This window comes from Solanum pennellii, chromosome 2 (genome assembly GCF_001406875.1).
Source record: "Solanum pennellii chromosome 2, SPENNV200".
Lineage (NCBI taxonomy): Eukaryota > Viridiplantae > Streptophyta > Magnoliopsida > Solanales > Solanaceae > Solanum > Solanum pennellii.
In genome coordinates this window covers 37,925,528-37,947,124 of record NC_028638.1, presented here as the reverse complement: position 1 = coordinate 37,947,124, position 21,597 = coordinate 37,925,528, and the positions used below count along the sequence as shown (strand labels likewise).

Sequence of the window (21,597 nt, the reverse complement as noted above, 5' to 3'; positions counted from 1 at the left end):
CACGATGTAAAATTTATTGTTCATAATTAAGTTTTTTTCTTCAAATGTTAAACAAATAATTAAATCTTAAATTAACTAATTAGAAAAAAAAAATAATTAACTCAATACTTATTTTAAGTTCAATACCAAATACTATTTTTTCAAATATCAACTAATACTTCTTACTCTATCTTTTTATTTTTTCGTAAAGCTTTTCTTTTTGGCATACATTTGAACATGTAATTTGAGATTATGATTTCAATTCTAACATTAACATGATTTGAAATTTATTGTTCAAAATTAAATTATTTTCTTTAAATATTAGAACAAATAATTAAACCTCAAAATTAATAATTAGTAAAATAAAATTTGAGTCATTTTCCCCCCCAAATTCATTAAATAAGTTTACATTATTTTCTAAGTTGATAGAACCTTTTAAAACATTTATTTTCATGAAATGATATTTGTGGTGAACAAAATTACACAACTCTAAGAAATATTTGTAATCTTTAATCACTAGACTAAATCTTTCACTTGTATCGAAAGTTATTAATATATATATATCTTTTTCATATTTATTAAACTAAAATTTAACCTTTTTCGTTTAAGAACCGGGCTTGGCCAAAGATGGGTCGGGTGAAAAAAAAATTTAAAAATAGATCAATTTTTTTTTTTTTAGTATTAGAAAGTCAATTGATTAAAGAAACAATATTTACAGTAGCGTCGACAATGGCGGGTTAATTTGGTATTCCAATTTCGTTTGATCCAAAGAATTTCAACTTTCACATTCGATTTTCCCGCCATCTAAATATTGAATGATAAGAAAATCTATTATTACAAGATAGAGAAACAAAATCTATTACCAATAAACTCTATGCTGTTTAGCTACTTGCATTTCTTTGAATCTTTGAAAAATCAGAGCTAACAATTTGTTTGAATTTCTGAAAAATCAGAAGAAGCTAAAACCCTTTGAATTCGTTAATCTGCTGGATACAATGGCTGTGATTTCAGGTTCTGAGCTGAAGAGCAGTAATACGAAGAGCTCTGTGAAAAAAAGAAAGCAAAAAACTGGCCCGGATGCTGTAGATGGCAAGTCATGTCATCAGGTAACTCCATTGATTTTGTGCTTGTGTTTTTTTTTTTTTTGTATACCCTTTTCATTTTGTGTTTACTTAATGTTGTAGTAATTAGAAGGGAACATAATAAAGAATGGGGTTTTGGGAATGTGTTGTAAAATTAGGAAAGAGATGTATGATTTGCTGTTAATGCTGTTATACTATGAGTTGGATTGTTTGATTCCATATGTAGAATAAGTGATTTTAATTTAGATTATTAATTAGATCGACTAGTGAAAGTACTTTCTTGATTAGGTTTATTTATAGATTATAAAGGGTTTCTAGGGTTTCAGATGTGTAGTGGGTGGATGTCATTTGTTAAGATTTTGGGGGTGGTGAATCATATTTTTGTTAAGCAACCAAGTATAATTGAAAAGCTATGGTCTTTTTCTTATGTTGATTTCACTGGAGAGGTAAAGTTCTTTCTTATGGAAGAGTCTAAAACTGAAGTGTGATTTGGGTGGATTTCCTTATAGCTTCAAGGAAAAGTTATTATTTGAATATACTTTAATTTGGAAAGTGTGTTTGAAGTAAGAAAAACTTAGTGGAGCTTTACGCTTCATTACTTTGGCTAATTTGAGCTGTCATTTGTATTGACATGCTGCTCCTGCATCACTTGTTCTGCATTACTTGCTGCATATCATTGCAGATTAATGAACCTACCACCATTCACCTTTTGTTCTCTCAGCATATATCGTATTAAGTTCTATTGTACTAACTTCTACCTAACTTCATGCAGTGCCGCCAAAAGACTACTGCTTTTGTGGTTGGGTGTAAGAATAAGCAAAAAGATAAGCTCTGTGGAATTAATATTTGTCATAAATGCCTATCAAACAGGTTAGGAACTTTCCATTTTCATTTGTTCTTAGAACTAGTGTTCTTCTTATCTTAAATGTGTACTTATGTTTCGTGAGCTTTTAAAATAGGTATGGTGAGAATGCTATGGAAGTATCACTTTTGGAGGATTGGAAATGCCCAAAATGCAGAGGCATTTGTAACTGCAGTCTTTGCATGTGCGTCGCCTTCTTTAGTTTGTTGTTCTATATCTTTTTTCTTTTAAACAAGAATTTGGAGATGGTTTCTGGCACTTAATCTTGTTATTTACTGACTCAATTCTCAGGAAGAAACGGGGTTTCCCACCCACTGGTCAACTTGTGAGCACAGCAAAGGCAACTGGATATTCTTCTGTTTCAGATATGCTGCAGTTTACTGGGATTGAAAATATTGATCAAATCAAAGTTCTGAAAGACAAGAGCGGCTCACGGAAAAAGATAAAAGTTTCAAACAATGTAATGTTGCTTTTATATATTATGGCACTGGTAACAGGAAGTATTTGCCTGTTTGTTAGCTCTTATACCTTGTTACCCAATATTGACAGGAGGAAATCATAGTTTTTTCTTCAGAAAATAGCGAGAAGGAAACTTGTATTGAAGAGATGAGTGGCATAAATGTGAATTCTTCTGCCTTGTCAAAAAGTCCCAGTGATAAGCAATCTGCGGGATGTAAAAGGAAAAAGGCTAGTGTAAAGCCTGAGGGCACATTGTCGAAGGATAATGTAGTGAATGAACTTGATGGTCCAAATGATGGTGAAAACCAACCAAAAGAGTTGATGCAAGGACAGCCAAAATCAGAATTTGACAGCAAGAGAGGCGATTCTGAATCAGTGGAAGAAACTCTATCAGAAGAGTCTCAAGATTTCAGAAAGAACAAGGAGAAAAGATCTCTCAAGGAAGGTTCTCTGAAAGATAACATTATTGAAAATAATGATCCTTTTGCCTTGACTCCATTGCCCCAGGGAACTGCTGTGACAGCTGTTGGTGACATTGATTTACAGCAAGGAGATGTTGGGAATGCTTTACAATTTTTAGAGTTCTGTATGGTTTTCGGAAAGGCAAGCAACTCATTACCCATAAAATTCTATTATGGCATCTTGTTAAAAATATTTTACATGCATTGATGCTGTAATGTGGACAAACACTAGTCAAAGCATCATTACTGAGTTTCATGCTTGCTTACACATAGGTGACCTTTTGTTTTTCCATACTTCATTATTTTTATTTGTCTCTCAAAATCTTGGAAACTGGTACATGGGGTATGCCTGATGGCCAGCTGCTAAGCTGAACATTAGTTTTTCCCCATATTGTTTTTGAAAATCTGTATTTTAGTATTCAGTTCTTTCTTATCAAGTATGATTGCCTTGATTTGTTGCCTGTGGCTCTTCTCTGTATCTAGATCTGTGGCATTTAGGAGGTCTACTCAATTAGCTGATCAAATTTAGCATTTTTCCATTATTCTTCTACTTTTCACTTTTATAGATACTAGACATCAATAAGGGGCAAGCAGAGGCTGTTCTCAGAGATATATTGCAGGGGAGAAGTACGCGACGTGGAAAATGTTCTGTGACGATACAGTTTCTTAGTAGCTTACTATCTTTCCTGAAAGAGGAGGAAGAGGAAAAGTATATCTTTTTTTCTTCAGATTTGCTTGAGGAGCACATCTCTTGCATCTTCTAACATTTATATATAAATTTTTTTTTCCAGATCTTCAGCAGAAACCTTGACAGAAGGGAAAAACTCATGTTATGCTGATATCAAAATGTTGATCTTGAAATCCCCCAGTGTTGCAAGAACCATGAGATTAGATTCTTTGAGTAATGATGTTGAAGAATTTGAGTACTTGAATCCCTCAGAAAAGCTGAAGATGTTAACTTTTATCTGCGATGAAGTTCTTGGAACTGTGTAAGAAATGTCCTGGCTTTCTCCTTTCCTCATTACATTCTGTTTTTTTTGTCTTTTTGTCGAAGTGAATTTATATATATTTCTTTTCCAGAAAGATAAGGGACTGGATTGATGATCAAAACTCAAACTTTGCTGGAAAGGCAAAGGAAGCAAAAGAAAAAGTTGTTGCTGCAAAAAATGAGGTGCGGAAGATAATAATAGAAAAAAATTTAAACCTCATTATGCTTCAAGTTATGAAAGCTAATATATGAAATGTTATTACTTGTACAGGAGAAGCGCCTGAAGGAGAAAATGCAGAATGAGATAGCTCAAGCCATTATTGCGAAGAATGGTGCTCTACTCTCATTATCAGAACATGAAGCAATTTTTTCTGAAATTAAACGTGAATTAGCAGAAGCTCATGTTTCCTTGGAGGAGTCAAAGAACACCTACTCCAAGTGTACGTGCTTAGTCTACATGCATGTTTTAAGTTGATTTATTTTTCCATATGGCACACATAAATGTGCATATCTAATCAGTCATGCTAAAGTTTCCCAACATGGAATGAGATATTACTAGATTTTAAGTTGTTCATGTGGGCGTTATGCCATTACTGTGATGATACAGTGAGTAGGTCATCAGCCGTTAACCCTCTTTCCGTAATATAATGACTAGTGAAAGATAGAAAATTCTACCTTTCTCACAATCATCAAACATCTGCTCCATGCAATCAGAGATGATAAGCACACTAAGCTTTGTCATGTAAAGAGACACGTAGCAAAATTACAGTAACATAGACTGTTAGTTCCCCGCACAGGCTTTCACTTCATTCTTGAATAACCTTTCTGTATGAGAAATACGTATTTGTTCATGATGGCTGGACTATTGTAACTTCATTGATCATTTGATCCTTTTCGTATATTTGGGTTTTGACTATGTTTTTTTTCTAATAGGTAATAAAAGATCTGAAGCTGTTAGGACGGAGCCTTTCTTTTCAGGCACTGATGGTAAAGTTTATTGGACACTAAAATGCTACGGTGACAAATCCGTTCTTTTATGTCAAGGTTGGTTCAAGCATTACAGTTTACTCTAATTTTGGTAATTGGCATTTGAATGACCTTTATGCCTATTCCATATGCAGATGTGGGGACCGGTGATATTGCTGCATCAGATGAAAAATGGTCTGCTTTTGACGCTGAACAGAAAGAAATCATAGAGAAGCACATTAATTCTTTAAGGTTGGTAATTCAAATACTATGCTTCATTAAACTGATAGAGATTTCCAAGACTGAGTTCCCATTTATTCTAGCTGGCTATTTAAAGATGCTGAATTTCAGGATTGCCCTGCTTGTTGCCTAGAATAAGAAAACAAATGCATTGACTAGAATTGATACCTTTATAGTCTTATAAAAGCACCTTATATATTCTTCTTCATTGTTCTGGAATATGCAAACTGTAGTACTCCCTTTCTGATTACTGCTTAAACCTCCTCCCTTTAGGGGTGGACATTTTTCCACTGTTCTATCCTTCAGATAATCAGAAATGACCTTGGTATCTATCTTGATGTTTAGCTGTCACCTGGAATTAGCATAACTAAGATGTGGACCTAGTTATAAAATCAGTCTTTCTAAGTTGATCAAGTTCATGATATGTAGGTTTTACTTATCTTCACAGTAAATCATATTTCGTAAGTCGCAGGGTAAAAAGGAGGGTTAGAACTCCCAAGGTGCAGCAGAAACTTCAATCTCAGGAGAATGAAGCTACCCCTCAAGATCTTACTGATATTACTGGCACTTCCATGGAGGAATGTAATGAAGAGCAGCTTGTCTGATGAATGGTCTTCTTACCTGACCTTCCAGTGAGGGTGGGGGATGGAAAAAATATTACATTTACATTTCAATATGCTACCTTTTGGTTGCAACTTTCTAGACCATTGAATTGCAGTTGTATCTTAGCTTTGTATGTACTGTGCCTTATCCATATACTTCCTGTTCCTATTAAACTTCTTTTAATAGTAACAAACTTGTTGCTACTGGATGTGCATTCTGGTGATCTGATATGTGTCTATATTGAGTAAAAAATTGAATGAGCAGGAAAAGAAAAAAGACAAGATGGACTTTCTAGCTTTTAAGGGCAACATAAATTGTTGCAAATAAGCTAGTTGCATTTGGCTATTTTATCAGCCACTTATTGGCAAGAATACATATGTTCTTGGGTAAGTAGAAGCAGGCGTCTTGCAATGTTGTGTGATGCAGGTATTGAACTTCATCAGTCTATTTTCATAGTGGTGGTTAGACTAATTATATTGCATGAGGTTGACTTTTGGTTAGTCAAAAACTCTCATGTTTAGAAGTTTAAAGTTAAAGAAATGAAAATGTTGAGATGGATGTGTGAGCTTAACAGGAGAGATAAGATTAGAATTGAATATATTTGTGGCAAAGTGGAGTTGCCTTGATAGAAGACATGATACGAAAAACGAGATTGGGATGATTTGGATATGGAAAGAGGAGACACGGATATTTCTGTGCGGAAATATCAGAAAAAATTAACTTACACGATCAAAAGTATTCCATAGTTCATATGTAACTTTTAAGCCACATAAGGAGCTTTCAATTTTATCTCAAACAAGGAAATACATGTTCACAGTGCTGGTAAGCATACTAGAATGATCATATAAACAATATGAATAATTGATAATATTATATGTTATGTTAAAACACATACGATCATTTAGAACATATAATTTTTTAATAAATTATTTCTTGGAGCGTAAATATATTCTTCAAACGAAAAGTTAGACCGCAATTTTCTCAATGCTCGAATGAGCAAGTACGGTTTAAAAAAAAACTTAATTCTTTTTCTAGATTATAAGAACCCTACTTATGGGATTTCTTAACAATCAAAAAGGAAAAAAAACAGAGCATGTTTTCTTGAACAAGAAACACACGCTCTTTTTACCCTTTCCCCTATGAAAAGTAGAATTTTGAATTCTAGTTAAGTATGATTGGACCAATTTTGAAAGTTCTAATTAAATATAGACGCTCTTTTTACCCTTTTCCCTATGAAAAGTAGGATTTTGAATTCTAATTAAGTATGGTTGAACCAATATTGGAAGTTGTAGTTAAATATAGGCACGGTAGAATCAATTGCATTTTCAGTCTGATGGGTCCTTTTACTATTTTACCTCTAATTTTTTTTGTAATTTCCAGATAACACTTCTTAACTATACTACTACCATCTATCCATTTTATGTAAAAATACTTGCATAATTTTTTGTAAATACTTTTATGAATATTTTTGTCATTTTAATAGAAAGAAAACATGTTTTTTTTTTGTCACGGACCAAATCGGCAGGGGCATGTTGGACAGCTGAAGAGCCAATGGTTTAGGCTTGTTGAGGCATTGATATTCACTTATTACTATTTTCTCTTATAGGTTAAACCCTTGAAGAATAAATTTCTCTGTTGATGAACCATTTTAGTAATTGAATAGACAAAAAGGCTATACTGCATTTTGATATCAAAGAAAATTTACGAAAAAGAGAAATTGAGGCCAATGATAACCTGAACGAACTAACAATATGTAACAGAACTGGTAACCAAAAAGAAATACAGATCTAAAAGCTCAACTACTCACAGAAGAATACACAAGTGTACTAATAAATATGTTTTGGAAGGCTGACTAGCTTTTCACTTGTTGAAAAACAAACCTCTCCTCCTTCCTTTTTTCTTCTCACCAGCCTGCAACAAAGAGGAATTGGAGTCATTCACATCAAAATCAATTGGATAGCTGCAAGGCAACGAAGAAGCAGCAACAGGTTTCAATCTCGGGGAAAATAGATGTGTCAGTCAGCTCCACAAAAAATTAACACTAGATCATAACAGAATCTTACAAAGGAATGATGTAGCATCACATACTGGATAAATTGAACAAGAAAGGTTCTGTATTCGAGATATGGTCTTTTGTGCAGAAAAATAGAGAGTTTCATTTTGACGAGTAAAGGTATTATTACTAATATAAATTCAGCACTAAGGTGGTACCAATAGAGAAATACACAGTTAACCAACCAAAACATACTAATTCATGTGTGGAAATGCAAGTTAGACGATTTTCATGCCAAGGCAAATAGATAAAATTACACGATGTGAACCATCACGAAAATGGAAATAAAAGAAAAGGAGTACAGCACAGATCTAGCTGAATGTGCTCTTAAGAGCAGAAAAATCCACAGACAAGACATACAAATTTATATGTGGGAGTGTGCATGCTTCAGAAACTAGCCGAGTTTCTTGCAATGAAATAAAAACGATACGATCTGAACCATGACTAAGTACAGATCTAGACCACAAATGCACTAAGTTGTAAATTTAGGGAGCCTGTAAACTTCATTTGAACCTCATAAAATAGAAAATACTATGTATCATTCATAATCACGACAATGACTTTCAGATTGTAGAAGTCATACCCTTATAATAAATAGTCTCATGGTGAGGACAATTGTATCCCTTGAACTGCAAAATAGAGTCACATGTCACTTTAATAGAGAAATTTAATTGTATGATCACTTGAACCACATTGTCCGATGGTCACATGCAGAAGAAGAGAGTGAAACATAGAAAAGGTAAAATGTCATAGATAAAATATGACGTGACATGGAAAGGTAAAATGCTTAAGTTTGCTCATAACTATGAAAACAAAAAATATGTTCTTTTACTTAATTTATTCCGTTCTGCTCTTTGGGGTTGGGGGTGGGTTTTTTTTACCAGTTAATGTCTCCTTGATCATTCTCAGCCTTCAAAAGATGCTCAACTCCCCGACTATCAAAGATCGAAAATTCTGTAGGACTTCCATATGGAATAGTAACCTAGAAGAAACATAAAGTAGTGAGAAATGAGTAGAGATCAACATGAGCTTAAAATTATTGTTTTTAAACTAGAAGTCATTGGAGAAACAGTACACAACAAAGTACCCTTAATTAAAGAAAAGTTTCAGTCTCTATTTCGAGTGTCTTTACATTTTTTTTTAAAAAAATATCTTTACATTGGAAACAAGAGCAATCATCCTTTACCAATGCTTCTAAAGTTTTTTATAGAGTTGGAATTGCCAAGCAGTTAATTATCCTCTACTTTATGAAGACCCAGCAAAAGAACTTTAGCTTTTTGTCCTCTATAATATCATCACTAAGACTTGTCAAAATAAAAAAAAGGAAAAGGGTCAAATTTACCGGTGTTATCAAAAGCAAAAAGTGTAAGAAAGTTTCAAGGTTTGTTGGGGCTTTAAGCGCAAATAAAATGTGGGCATTAATGAACAAAGGCACAAAAAGGGAACAAATACAAATATATATGTTTAGTCCAAGACTAATAATTATACGCTTGAATGATAAATATATGAGCAAAGAAATGGAAAAGAACATTATGATGAGGTGAAATATCAAGTGTTTATTGTGCCCATCGGCAAGAGAAAGTATATCTTAGAACCTTGATGATGACACTCAAGTGCACATTAAGTGAGACAAAACACTCAATATGTTTTTGAGCCTCGCTTCAAGGCTTAAGCGCGCCTTTGACAACACTGAAATTTACCCCTCTAATTTAAGAAATAGTTCATATTTAACCTTTGTTAGACTAATTGAAAGTTTTTGCCCTAACCATTAGCTTGTGGTTCAAATATATACCTTTTTCTAACAAAGCCCAGGTACGAACAAAATATAGGGTTAACTTCGGCCATTTTCTCAAAAATGGATAAATTTGCTCTCATATTTGGCAAGAACATAGGCACTTCGACTAGGAAGTCAATGGAATTAGTGGATACTCTAAATTCTAAAAGGAGGAGAGTTTATATGGCACGCCTTCAAGAAACTAATGAAATGGCAAATTAACACCCTGCACATTCGAAATGTTTAATTAACTTGGGGTAAGACTACGAGAGCTTAGTATTCTAAGGAGGATGTGTTATGAGGTATTTAAAGTTGAATATTAAGTTTTGGAGTTGAATAAGTTGTGAAAAACAAAAGTGATCGCAAATTACTTTTAAAAAATCTCAAAATTTTGGATAAAATATCCCAGAGCTTTTCTCCCAATCTATAGAGTTGGAGGGCCCACTACCTATCAAATTGAAGATCTATGTGTCTATTTTCCAGCGCATTAAATCGTTCACCAAAACAACTTCCAATAGAGGGATATTCACGTTTTCGTGAGATTGTGCAAGTAGGCACATGAGGTGGGCCCTAGATTGGTACAGGCTTATAAAATATCGCCTTCTCAGTTTTTTATCTCATTTTTTCGTTAAAAGACAGAAAATTCATAACTCAAGACCTCAAATCGTCCTTACATGTTGGTGTTCTTGGCAGAAGTTCTTGACGGAATTGCTCAACGTACCGAGCCCGTCATTATGGTATAATTTTCCCCGTCAATTTCATGATCAACTTCGTGGGTGTTGTAGCAACAGGGGTTTTGACTGCGTGGTGGGATTTTAGGCAGTATTCTGAGCTTGAAAGCAAGGTAAGACTCTTCTTTCGTAGGTTCTAGCTTAGGTAAGCTGCGGAAAGTATTTTACAGTAAAAATCAATATCCTTTGTTGGATTGTCGTATCACTTCTCGTCCTTGTTATTTACTGAGTTTTCACCTTAATTTTAGTGGTGTGGAGGTACAGGCAGAAGCGCGTAAGCCTCAAGGTTCATCGGCAAAAGGTACATTAAGGTTATTCAAAGGACTCATTTGCACCTTCAATACCTCTACCATAGGGCTCATATACACGGGGTTAAAGGGGTGTACAATAGTATATGCTAAGACACTGATCATTTTTTAGTCTTGTCTACATAATTTAAGGTATATAAATACATTACAGTTGGGTATAACATGCATTTGCATCTATATATATGTATTCACGACATACGATTATGCGAGCATACCATGCATATTTAATTTATATAAGGTTGGATGTCCGCCATGGAGGCTATCAGAGTTTCTGTTTCAGGTAGTATCTTTATTACCCTTTTTACAACTATTTATGATTCTACTTTCATTTGTACTGACATCGTGTTGCCTGGGGACGCTGCGTTTTTGTTCGTAATCATGAATACAAAAAGGCAAAAGAAAGAAGACGTACAATTGTAGATTGAGAAAACTTCTCATTGACGAGAACACCACCAGGCCCATTAACCTTGATGCTATAACCATCCCTCTTGATAGCCAAGGTAGCAGACTCCCATATATCAAGATATCGCGTCTGTACAACCAAAAAAAATAAGAGCAAAATAAAGCAGACAAACCAGAATATTTTATTACATGATCATAAGAAATTGAATAAGGTCATCATGATATTCTCCACACCTAGAAGCTCACAAATGTCCTTACCGACAATGAAACTTTATATGAAGCATGACCACTATAAAGGGTTTTCTCAATGCAACTATGCATTACAGGATCTGCAAACACAGAAAGAGAGTTCACATAAGATGAGTTGGAAGTACGTGGAGCAGCAAAACAAAAGCAAGAACAAGGATCTCTGAGATTTTAGCTTGCAAAGAGATCTTCATGCAAATACAAGACAGGAAACGTGTTTGGCTTCAGATCTCGTGATAATCCACGGGCATTGATGAAAGAAAAAAATACAGATAACTCCCCGAAGAAGTTTGTAATATATTGCTATATTAGAATAGAGATAAGCGAGTGGTGACAGAAGGTTAGTGGATTTTCCCACTGAACGGAAAATCCCAGATGAAAATATGAAGGGAGAAAAAAAAATACAGATCAGACAATAACAGAACTAGAAAATTCTCCCAGTACAACCCTCTGGGTTGTAGCATCACATGGGAAGAAGAAGAACATGATCAAGCAAACCCTAAATAGGCTTCTTTTCACCTCTCTAATCAGTACATAAAACCAGACCAAGCAAATAGAACATTGACCAATTCAGAACTTGATAAAGTAGCTAAAAACCCACTGAACCTGCGCTAACCATATATTTTCCCCGTCCCAATTTATCTGATGCACACGGAGTTTAAGAAAGACTGCAGGTTGACTATGAGGTTATGGTGGGATATGCTTGGGTGGTTTGGCACTTCTTGGGCAATGTCAAACACTGTGAGAGAGTTGATGTTCAGTTGGAAGAGTGTGAGAACGAGGAGAAGACGAAGGGCATGGAATTTGGTTCTACTAGTGCTAATGTGGATTGTTTGCAGTGAGAAAAGTGAAGAGCTTTTATAAGTATAGAGTCGAGTTTCTTTCAGTTGAGGAGTACTCTCCATTCCCTTATTTTCTTTTGGTGCATTCAGAAAGTTCCTTCTGAATCATATCATTTTGTAACTTCTCTACTTTTTGGTACATCTCTTGTATATGGCCGTTGTGGCCATGTTTGTGAATGAACATACTTTTACTTGATAAAAAAATTGACTTTTGAAACATGTGGTCCAAAAGAAGTCACAGATATTGGTGTAACAAAATAAGAAGTTTAAAGTTAAATTGATTCTAAAGATAGGAAGATATCATTCGGGACAAACTAAAAAGGGAATTGCATCACATAAATTTGGGGATTAGGGGGTAGTAACAAATTTCAAATTTTCACAATCCTCCTCCCACCATCTTGTCAAAACAGAAAAGCCAGTCTTTCTAGATCAGCTTATTTGTTCTCAAAAATATTACCAAAGGAAAAAAAAAACTAACGGGTTAAGCACTAATTTGAGGTTGCCATTCATAAACATTTATTGAGATTTCTCATACTCTCCTAATACTGATCAAGAGAATATTGACTTCTATAATTTGGAATCATAACAGTCAAAGTCTGAAAATTTATATGAGAATAGACTTAAAGTACCACAAGTTATCTTCCTATGCTCATTTGCAAAGACCTTCACGAGTTCACCCTGAAAATCAAAAACCAAAAAGTCATTGCAATGTTTCTCATCGAGATAAACCTAATAAAAAGAACGGCTTCTATATTATAAATAAAATAAACCACATTCTTTTGTAGTCTTCCCTTTTTATACTAGAATAAACACCAAAGGGTGTTTACAGACAGTCATATTGGAGTTGAATGGTTGAAATTTCACCTTACACCACTTAGGTGTATGGCCTTCTTCATCTCCCTATTCATGGAACCTCCCCTCCCCATAAAGAAATGCAAAACAGTCATATATGAACTATTTCTGTTGACAAAAGCCTTGAAATTTTAAGGGAAATGCATTAGAACACCCCTGAATAAAGTCATGTCCTCAGGAAGCTTAAGATGCACCATATCCTTGTCTAACCACCTCTCCCAATACTTCTTCGGCCTACCTCTGCCTCTCCTCGTACCCACTATATCCGATTTCTCACACCTACTCACTGGCAGCTGCACATTTCCTCTTCACATGCCCAAACCATCTCAACCTCCTTTTCTCATCTTGTCCACCACGGAGGCCATTCCCACTTTGTCCCGGGGATGGGGGTGCTTAAATCCAATCTTAACATCATCCCTTTCCAACACTTGCATCTTCGGGACATGGACTAGCCAACACTCCGCCCCATATCCACTCTATAGTACTTACCTTTAAGTTTTATTACACAAGAGTCCAAATGCAAACCTTCCTTTAAACCACGCCCCACCACTACGATGTGTGACAACATCGTCGATCTCCTCATCAAAGACCCAAGATACTTAAAACTTTCTCTCTTGTCTGATTAAGAAGGATGGAGTGGAGTGCTTTAATTTTTTTGGGGAAGCACAGAGGCTAATAATAAAGAAGATGATAGAAGCACTACCTTCCGTTTTCGGTTGTCCAATGGCTGAACTTCAATAGCAAGGTAAGTATCAACATCGTCAGCAGTCACAAGGTAAGTTGGTTGCTTTGCCCCTGTCACAACAGTGTCATGTGACCTCAAAGGAGAAATAAAGCAGAAAAGATATGTGACTTGTTTAGCAGGATACCCTCTATATAGTTAAAAGATCCATCTTCCAAATGGCGAACCCACTGCAAGTTCAAGAAGAACCAAAAAGGAAGAAACGTAAGTTCCAACTTAAGACTGACAACACAAAGCATGAAAGATCAAGCGATCATGATACAAAGTGGAACTAGAGAATCAGAAGCAGCAGTAAAGGAAACGACTAAGGAAGAAAACTAGAAAGGTCGAAGCAAGGAACACCTCAAAATTGCAACTGGTTGTTCCATTAATAGAGTAGCCACAGGCTTGGAGTCCCTGTCCAGGATAAGCATCACCAGAAATTTGGAGACCCTCTATTGCAGGTAGTGCCTCTTCATCTGCTACTGAACAATGTCAAGTTTAAGGAACAGTAACCACTAACCAGCATAAGGTTTGACTTATTTAAACAAAAAAAAACTATTAAGGAACAACACAGTTATCCAACTATTTGCCTGATCCTTGGTAAGATGTGGACACTACCCGGCAGTAAAACTACTTCGATTTTCAAGTTCAATTCAATGGACTTCAGTTTAAATTACACCACAACAGTAATCAAGCAAAGACACAAAATTCACCTTCTGAATAGGACGATGAAGGTTCCTCAAGAACTGGTGGAAGGTATGGAGAGTATGATGAGCCTGGTTCATCTAGCTGTGATGTGTATGCTGAGCTTTTATTAGCCCAATTAACTGAAGGCTCTCTATCATTTTGATGTCTTTCCATGTCAGAATCATCCATCTCATTGCTGCTGATGAGATCACTAAAAGTAACTTGCTTACTAGATGTTTCTTCACTTTTAGGCTTGGAATGCGTATAACCCTGGCTTACTGCAAGTTGTGCTGGTATAACTTGCACTGTAGTGTTCCTGTAAAATCGGGTGACATAAAAAACCCAAAACACGAAGTTACTCAAAATTGGAATTTAATCAATACGCAAAGTGAAAACAAGCAAATCTTACAAACCATGAAAATAAATAAAAGTCAGAAAAGCAACCAAAATGAACCATGGCATAAGAGCACAAACTATAGAAGGTGTGACATAAATCCTCTTGCAAAAAGAACCAAGTTTGTATTGATGAAAACAAACGTTTATCATTAGAAAGCAGATTAACACAACCCAGACGACCATGTATGAGGGAGAAAGAAGCAAGACGGGGTCCTAATCTTGACTATGAATTCATGTTTACAACCGCTCCTGTTCGCAAACTAGTCTATGCATAGGTGATCAAGGGTGCTATGATGCTCTTAACAGTTGAGATTTGACTGCAAATTTCTAGTTCATAACTATGTTGAAAATCTTTATAGTGGTCTTGCAACTGTTGTAAAAGAGCTGAGGACCATCCCATATAGCTTGACAGGCAAAGACACTCGTACAGTTAATGATGTCAGCAAATTATTCCATACACACTCGCACATTATTGCAAATGAAAGAGTTAAAAGAGTTAACGCCGTACCCCAGGAAAGAAGAGAAACAATGGCACTTAAATATAACTTTACAAGGAAATGCCTTGAAAATCAACAGCTAAATGAAATATCCATATTGACATTCAACAATTCGACCATAAAAGCTATAAGATATAACTGAGTCCAAGAACCATTGCTTGCAAGAGTATAATCAGGACGAAGAGGCACATTCACACATTATATTCCATAAGTTCAAATGGGCAACTTTGATTAAATATACAGATAAGAACAAAAAGGATATAAAATATAATGTACCAAAAAACTGCAAACACAATGAGGACAGCATACAAGGAAAAATTAACAAGTCATCACAATAAAGGCTTGAAAGTCTGACGGGTTAAGCATGCAAGTTATCTAACCAACTATTAATAGGTAGTCCTCACCAGGACCTACTTTATTATTGTGAAGCATCAATTGTTTCAAAGTAAAAAAAATAAAATAAAAAGAATTATCACGAAATAATCTACAATAAGTTGAAGCTCAAGTGGTAACTAGCTGTTTAGATGACAACCTATTTAGAGCCCGTTTGGATTGACTTAAAAAAAGTAGCTTTTAAGTTAAAAAATAAAAAGTCAAACGTAATGACTTTTAAGTCAAAAATAAGAAGTAGGGAGAGACCTACTTTTGATTTTTAAAACGTTTTTTAAGTCATTTTAAACTTATTTTAAGTTATTTTTAACTTTGTCAAACACTCCCCAACTTAATTTAAGCTATTTTTATATTTGTCAAACACTTCCAGAAGTCAAAAACTGACTTAAAAATAGGTTTGACCAACTTCTATACCAATCCAAACACCCTCTTAATGATGAAGGTCAAGCTATTAGCTAAAGTGAGAGAGGAGCATAAAAATCTCCAGAAGGCATTTGCCTAAATGTTTTTATTACTACTGATGTAAACTAAGATAATCATTTCCATCACTTGAAATAACAGAAATGGTTAGATATTGACCATTGTTGGAGGGGTCATAGGGTTTTCTGGGCTATTCTAAACAGCACACCATGGTAATATAAAATTATTACTTTTCAAAATTCATATCTCCCAACTCCAATACGACAATGCAGTCAAAACGTTATTCTTATAATGCTCAAGAAGGTCAAACAATTTCGTCTAAATTGGGATAAAGGGAATCAACTAGAACCAGTAAACACAATTAACCAACAAAAACAAACACAGGCGGAATCAACCTTGTAATAGCATCACAACTTCACAAATATAATAATTACTGTCCTTGATAAGGGAATATACAACAGTTGATCATCCTTAATAAAATTCTGAGCATTTGAGCTTCTTAATCTTTTTTAGGGGATCAATTTTTTTCACGTAATATTTTATTTGAAATTGGAAGTAGAGATAAATTTTCACGTAATCTACTCAATGTGCCACATGCTATAATCATTTTTTTTCATTATTTTCTGAAGAGACAGAAATGGTAGTTGGAAAATACAATTTTGTGGACAGATGAGAACATGATTTGGCCGTCAATTTTCATCCAAAAATGACCAAACATTTGGGAAAGTCAATGATAACAGAACCCACCACCGAAAGCAGATGGTTGGAATTGTACATTCAGTTCACAGTAGCAGTCTCCATTTGATCAGGCTCACCTGCTTGTAAGAGGTGAATACCTCCCCAAGTCATCAGTCTCCGGATTTCTTTCTGCATCACGGTTTAGACCACTCTGAGGATTGCTCAAGGGATCCCAGTCTGTTGTAGTCCGAGGATCTGACGAAAGAGGAGCCTTTTCACTGGAATAGGCTTGTTGAGGTACTAGTTCAAGACCTTCTTTAATCTGTAAGAGAACATGAGAAATAAGAAATCCATAATGAATTTGAAAGGAAATTCCTTCCAACATATAATGTCATTTAACATTAGACTTGCCCCAGCAGACTGAGGAGGTGAATGAGCAAAATTTGACAGGTTCATATCTGATCGCCAAGGTGCCATTTGGTACTGAGACTCCTTCAACTTGGCCTACAAAAAAAGTACCTTTATATCTTTAAGATGTTCAATTAAAGAAGGGAAGTCCATCTCCACATGACTAGTGGGTAAGAGATAACAGAATTGGTACTTCAAGCAAACATACCTCAGTAACAAAAAGCTTCTCTTGTAAATGTCTAAACAAAACCTGCAACACATAGCTTATTGAGCTAGAAAAATCATATTGGCATTTCAGAATGTTTGAGTTAAAATAAACTTACATTCGATTGACACTTCACAAGTTTGGGAATCAAGTTCTTATTTATTTACAAAAACAATTCTCAAAATCAATTTCTAACATTATCCTCCACTTATTCTCTCTTAAGTTGTTCATATGATATATCTTGAACTTCTTTCACTTTTCTTTACTTCAGCCCAATTAATGGAAATGGAGATAATATGATGACAAAACAATATGGAAGACTAACTGAGAAAAAAGACAAACAAATACAAAACTAAATACTGCAGAAATGATGATATGTTTGACCCATCAAATGAGACTACTTTAGGAGTCCCCGTCTTTATGTAAGGAGAAAGACGGCTAACAGCTTAAACCAGGTATGCTGCACAGGAAGGATGAGTCCTACAGGATTAAAACTATAGAATGTGACACTATCTCTAGTTTTAGAGAACCTTAAAATTTGTCCAAACAGACAAATTGTTGGGTATAACAATGAACAGACCCAACAAGAGCGGAATGAATATAGAAGATTCATATACCCCATTCCCACTAACTTGATATTGAGGCATATTTGTTGCTGTAATGTGGCACAACAGCAATTCCAGCTGATCGTATAATTTCTGCTGATCTCTAGAAGAATTAATCAGTTTTTTACAGTGGTAAGGTAGCATTTGCTTTTACATATAGCATCTGTACGATGAAACCCCTTGTGCCTTGCATATATTATTCTCTATTTTTCTGTTGCATCTGTATAGGAAGTGGCATAGCATTTGTGCCTTTAGTAAGTAGGTAGATAGATAGAACCATGCTAACCTTGACATTGCTGACAATTGACTGTGCATCAGCTACAGGTGGCTGAAGTGAGTACTCTGAAAGAAGTGGCAGCAAAGATGATACAAATGTTGATCTTTCTTGCTGTGCAGCCTGAAAGAATACATTTACCTCAAAAACACTATCGTAGAAGGGGGGAATTTTGCAATAAAAATAATCAGATAGCAGCTCAACATAACCAGTGACAAGTAACTCAGTACAGCAGGCTAACTCTAATTACCAGAGATGAAGCACAGATCTTCTCATCATGATTCAACAAAGCTGATGAATACTTAAAAAACTGTGCATGCACCATCCCCATAAAACATTGGGCTAGTCCTTAAACATTAAATCTTTTCAGTATGAAGAATTGAAGCCACACCAAATAAGTTCATTGTAGATATGCACCATCCCAAGAAAACATCGGACTAATCCTTTAAAATTAAAGCCTTTCAGAACAAAGAATCAAAGCCACACAACATAAGTTGATTGCAAATAGACACATCGTATAACTAAAACAAAAACCCGAGAGAGATAAATAGCCGCATGGGTGAGAATCTGGGAAATCCAAATAGAATGAACAAGGAAGGAATATTCACCAAAACACAATAATCCAAAAATTGGAGACAAAGCATGTTCTTCTCCATATGGATCTAATCATTAACATTAACACACTAATAGATGGAGGGAGGAAAATATGAGCCACGTGAAGAACAGGCATACCTGCAGTGCATATGTAAGGCGTATATTTTCCTCAATTATGTCTTGTCTGTATGATATCGCTTTAGAGGCAGCATCAACAAGATCTTGTTGCTGCTGATCAAATGCCTACACACGTTAAGAGCAAAGGCACCAATAAGTTCAAGGCCATGAAGAAATGAGTGAAATTGACATGACAGTCACTCTGGCCTACCATGCGCATATAAGCAATTCGCTTTTCCAGAACATATTTCTCATTGCGAATTTGTGCTTCCTACCAAAAACAAAAACCATTCACTTCAACAATAAAATAACAAAACAAAAATGACGTATTAAAAGCACAGGCTCTTTCATTACCTTGATAGAATATTCAGAGAGATATTTCCTCATTTGTACAACCTCCTGTTCATGCTCCTGGATCTTCAAAACAAGATCCTAAAATGATACATTACTAAAATTAGGGGAATGATCAGTATGATGTGTTATATCATGACATTTACCAATAGAAACAAAGAGAGACCTTCTTCACACTGCTGTTAACTTCGGCCACTGGCATCAAACCTTGTCCAGATAAATTGAGCTGTCTGTCATATTCTCCTTCTATTTGATACCTACCTAAGCCAATCTAATGTCACTGTTTCTGTTTGTATCTATGAAGAGAACTGATGGCTAAAAACTTTATTTCATCAAAAAAAAAAAAAACTACTGGCTAAAAACTCTTTCACAAACATTATTAATATTACACTCCTAACACCTAAGTTGTAATGTCTCCACCTGGTAAACTGATGTTTAGATGATGAATTGTATTTATGTGAATACCTGTTGGGTGAAAATGATGCCGAAGGTGATGAGAAATGAGAAACACCAGAATTATCAGTTGTTGTCAGGCCACCAGGTATTGCTCTCAATGTACCATTCACTTTGCTATATTCGGTTTGGCTCTCTCCCTGATTTGGCAGAGTCAAGTCTAAATCATTTTGCCTGGGATCTTTTGCAAGCAACAGATTACTAGACAAATTACGTCCTATACTATCCATGTTTCTAAGTTCAGGAAGTTGACTTTCAAAACCCAAGGTTGATGGATGTGCTCCATCAGCCTCATTTAGATGATCCAATTGACCAACTGAATGAGGAGTTTGACCTTTCAGCTCTCCTGATCTCTGCAAAACATAGTAATCCTAAATATTGTAAGAACCTTGGATATGTGAGTGGAATAATATTTCTTATTACAAAATTCCCAATACATTATTTCGAAAAGGTGCGGGCCGCACAAATGGTTTAATTCTGCTAGAAAGGATGAGGAGTCTCCAAATCTCAGTCTTTGTTGATTTGTGTGACCATCTCATCAAATAGAATAAAAAAGTAAAGCTTTAAAAGAGATCACATTTTTATTTATTTAATAAATTCTTCAACAGGCCCCCTCAAGTGCGAGGCTTGATTCTTTATGATGAGTCAAGTACATGGAAGAAATTCTTTTGAATAATGGGTTGTGGTGCAACTCGAATCAGGACCATTGACTGTGTGACCATCTCATGTAAAAGCTTAAGTTGTCAGAGTACACTTTTGTTTATTTAATAATGTCTTCAATAGTCATAAAAAGTAGAACATTATCGTGGCAATGGCTTGGTTAACTCAAATAGAACCATGACAGACAGTAGAAAACTTCAATGACAAACTAGAACTGGCACATAAAACTGACTCATTTAACTCCTTGATGACCGTGTCAGTCCAAGGAATGATAATAGTACAAATAATTACCAAAATGTTGGGCAGTACGTAATATGTAGCGAGTTAATAATTGCTCTAAATAGTGATGACAGAGAGTTCCAAAGCTAGTTAAATGAAAGCAACATAATATTTCACTGTAGTTCTTTTTCTAGGATCAGTATACACCTAAACCTACATAAATTAGAGGAAGAATTTGTTGTTCCCTAGCAATGAGGTTACAAACGTGGAGGAGCTGTCTAGGATTCTGGGTGGGGAAGTAGGAGCTTTACCTACCACCTATCTTAGAATGCCATAGGGAGCCAAATCAAACTCCATGAACATTTGGAGCTCTGTGATTGAAAAGTGTGAAAAAAGAAGTTGTCTAGATGGAAGTCACATAATTTATCATTAGGAGGAGTTACTCTCACAAAATTCAGTATTGGATGCTCTATCTACCTACATGATGTCCATCTTCCCCATTCCAGATGGTATCATTCAGGGGGTTGGACAAGGCTAGAAGGGATTTTCTTTGGAAAGAAAAATAACGAAACTGATTCAACAGTACGTCACCTAGTTAAATGGAACAAAGTGCTTTGGGGGAGAAAAACAAGGGGGGCTTGGCATTAAAAACCTTAAGTTATAGAGTGCTCTGGAGATATTCACAAGAACTTTATACGTACTGGAGTAAGATTATCGAAACCAAATATAGTGAGGAGGATAGGTGGATGACAAAGGAAGTAATTACTCCATATGTGGTTAGTGTGTGGAAATCAATTAGAGTACTCTGGCCTTTATGAAGAACCTCACCAATATTAAAGTAGGAAATGGTTACAAAAAAACATCCTTTTGGAAGGATAAGTGGCTGAGATTAAATAGTTTAAAGAGTTCGTTTCCTGAATTAGCTGGTATGGCAGTACAACAGGAACTGAGGAAGTGAGAGTGGCTGACATCTGGACACAACAAGGATGGGACATTCAATTCAGGAGGAACTTCAATGACTGGGAAATTGATTTTGTCGTCGAGTTCTTCAGAATGTTGGAGGAGTTTAAA

General features: G+C 35.4%; 2 protein-coding genes across 8 annotated transcripts in view; one reads left to right on the top strand and one right to left on the bottom strand.

The window, feature by feature from the left end:
- Nucleotides 1–696: 696 nt before the first annotated feature.
- LOC107008878 lies at nt 697–5,848 on the top strand. Of its 2 annotated transcripts, none has more exons than XM_015208083.2 (12): nt 697–1,085; nt 1,834–1,931; nt 2,021–2,107; nt 2,215–2,383; nt 2,473–2,985; nt 3,410–3,552; nt 3,635–3,832; nt 3,924–4,014; nt 4,103–4,271; nt 4,765–4,875; nt 4,953–5,049; nt 5,504–5,848. In XM_015208083.2, exons 1-12 carry the CDS (start codon nt 975–977, stop codon nt 5,640–5,642), a joined length of 1,926 nt encoding a protein of 641 aa, XP_015063569.1. In that variant the 5' UTR covers nt 697–974; the 3' UTR covers nt 5,643–5,848. The 2 variants fall into 2 exon arrangements, with proteins under 2 accessions (XP_015063569.1, XP_015063570.1); XM_015208084.2 differs by having other exon boundaries at nt 698–1,085; nt 5,510–5,848.
- A 1,452-nt stretch (nt 5,849–7,300) lies between these two features.
- LOC107011554 overlaps nt 7,301–21,597 on the bottom strand; it is a 28,845-nt gene continuing 14,548 nt past the window's right edge. For 3 of the 6 annotated variants that reach the window (XM_015211099.2, XM_015211100.2, XM_027914617.1), the window contains exons 4-22: nt 19,660–20,000; nt 19,361–19,451; nt 19,198–19,275; nt 19,055–19,114; nt 18,865–18,969; nt 18,145–18,255; nt 17,257–17,298; nt 17,052–17,144; nt 16,778–16,962; nt 14,286–14,575; nt 13,933–14,054; nt 13,718–13,760; nt 13,552–13,643; nt 12,626–12,674; nt 11,167–11,237; nt 10,919–11,038; nt 8,575–8,675; nt 8,277–8,322; nt 7,301–7,551 (exon numbers count right to left, since the gene is read on the bottom strand). In XM_015211099.2, the coding sequence (XP_015066585.1) occupies nt 7,501–7,551; nt 8,277–8,322; nt 8,575–8,675; nt 10,919–11,038; nt 11,167–11,237; nt 12,626–12,674; nt 13,552–13,643; nt 13,718–13,760; nt 13,933–14,054; nt 14,286–14,575; nt 16,778–16,962; nt 17,052–17,144; nt 17,257–17,298; nt 18,145–18,255; nt 18,865–18,969; nt 19,055–19,114; nt 19,198–19,275; nt 19,361–19,451; nt 19,660–20,000 (2,091 nt within the window). In that variant the 3' untranslated portion in view covers nt 7,301–7,500. Of the gene's footprint in view, nt 7,552–8,276; nt 8,323–8,574; nt 8,676–10,918; nt 11,039–11,166; nt 11,238–12,625; nt 12,675–13,551; nt 13,644–13,717; nt 13,761–13,932; nt 14,055–14,285; nt 14,576–16,777; nt 16,963–17,051; nt 17,145–17,256; nt 17,299–18,144; nt 18,256–18,864; nt 18,970–19,054; nt 19,115–19,197; nt 19,276–19,360; nt 19,456–19,659; nt 20,001–21,597 lie in introns of those variants that run through there. The other 3 variants (XM_015211101.2, XM_015211102.2, XM_027914618.1) reach the window with 3 other exon arrangements.

What these genes read in the sequence shown, in the direction of transcription:
- LOC107008878 (XM_015208083.2), top strand. Translation starts at nt 975, where the DNA reads ATGGCTGTGATTTCAGGTTCTGAGCTGAAGAGCAGTAATACGAAGAGC. An exon ending in AAAGAGGAGGAAGAGGAAAA is followed by an intron (nt 3,553 to 3,634) that starts GTATATCTTTTT and finishes TTTTTTTTCCAG; the next exon opens with ATCTTCAGCAGAAACCTTGA. An exon ending in TTGTTGCTGCAAAAAATGAG is followed by an intron (nt 4,015 to 4,102) that starts GTGCGGAAGATA and finishes TTACTTGTACAG; the next exon opens with GAGAAGCGCCTGAAGGAGAA.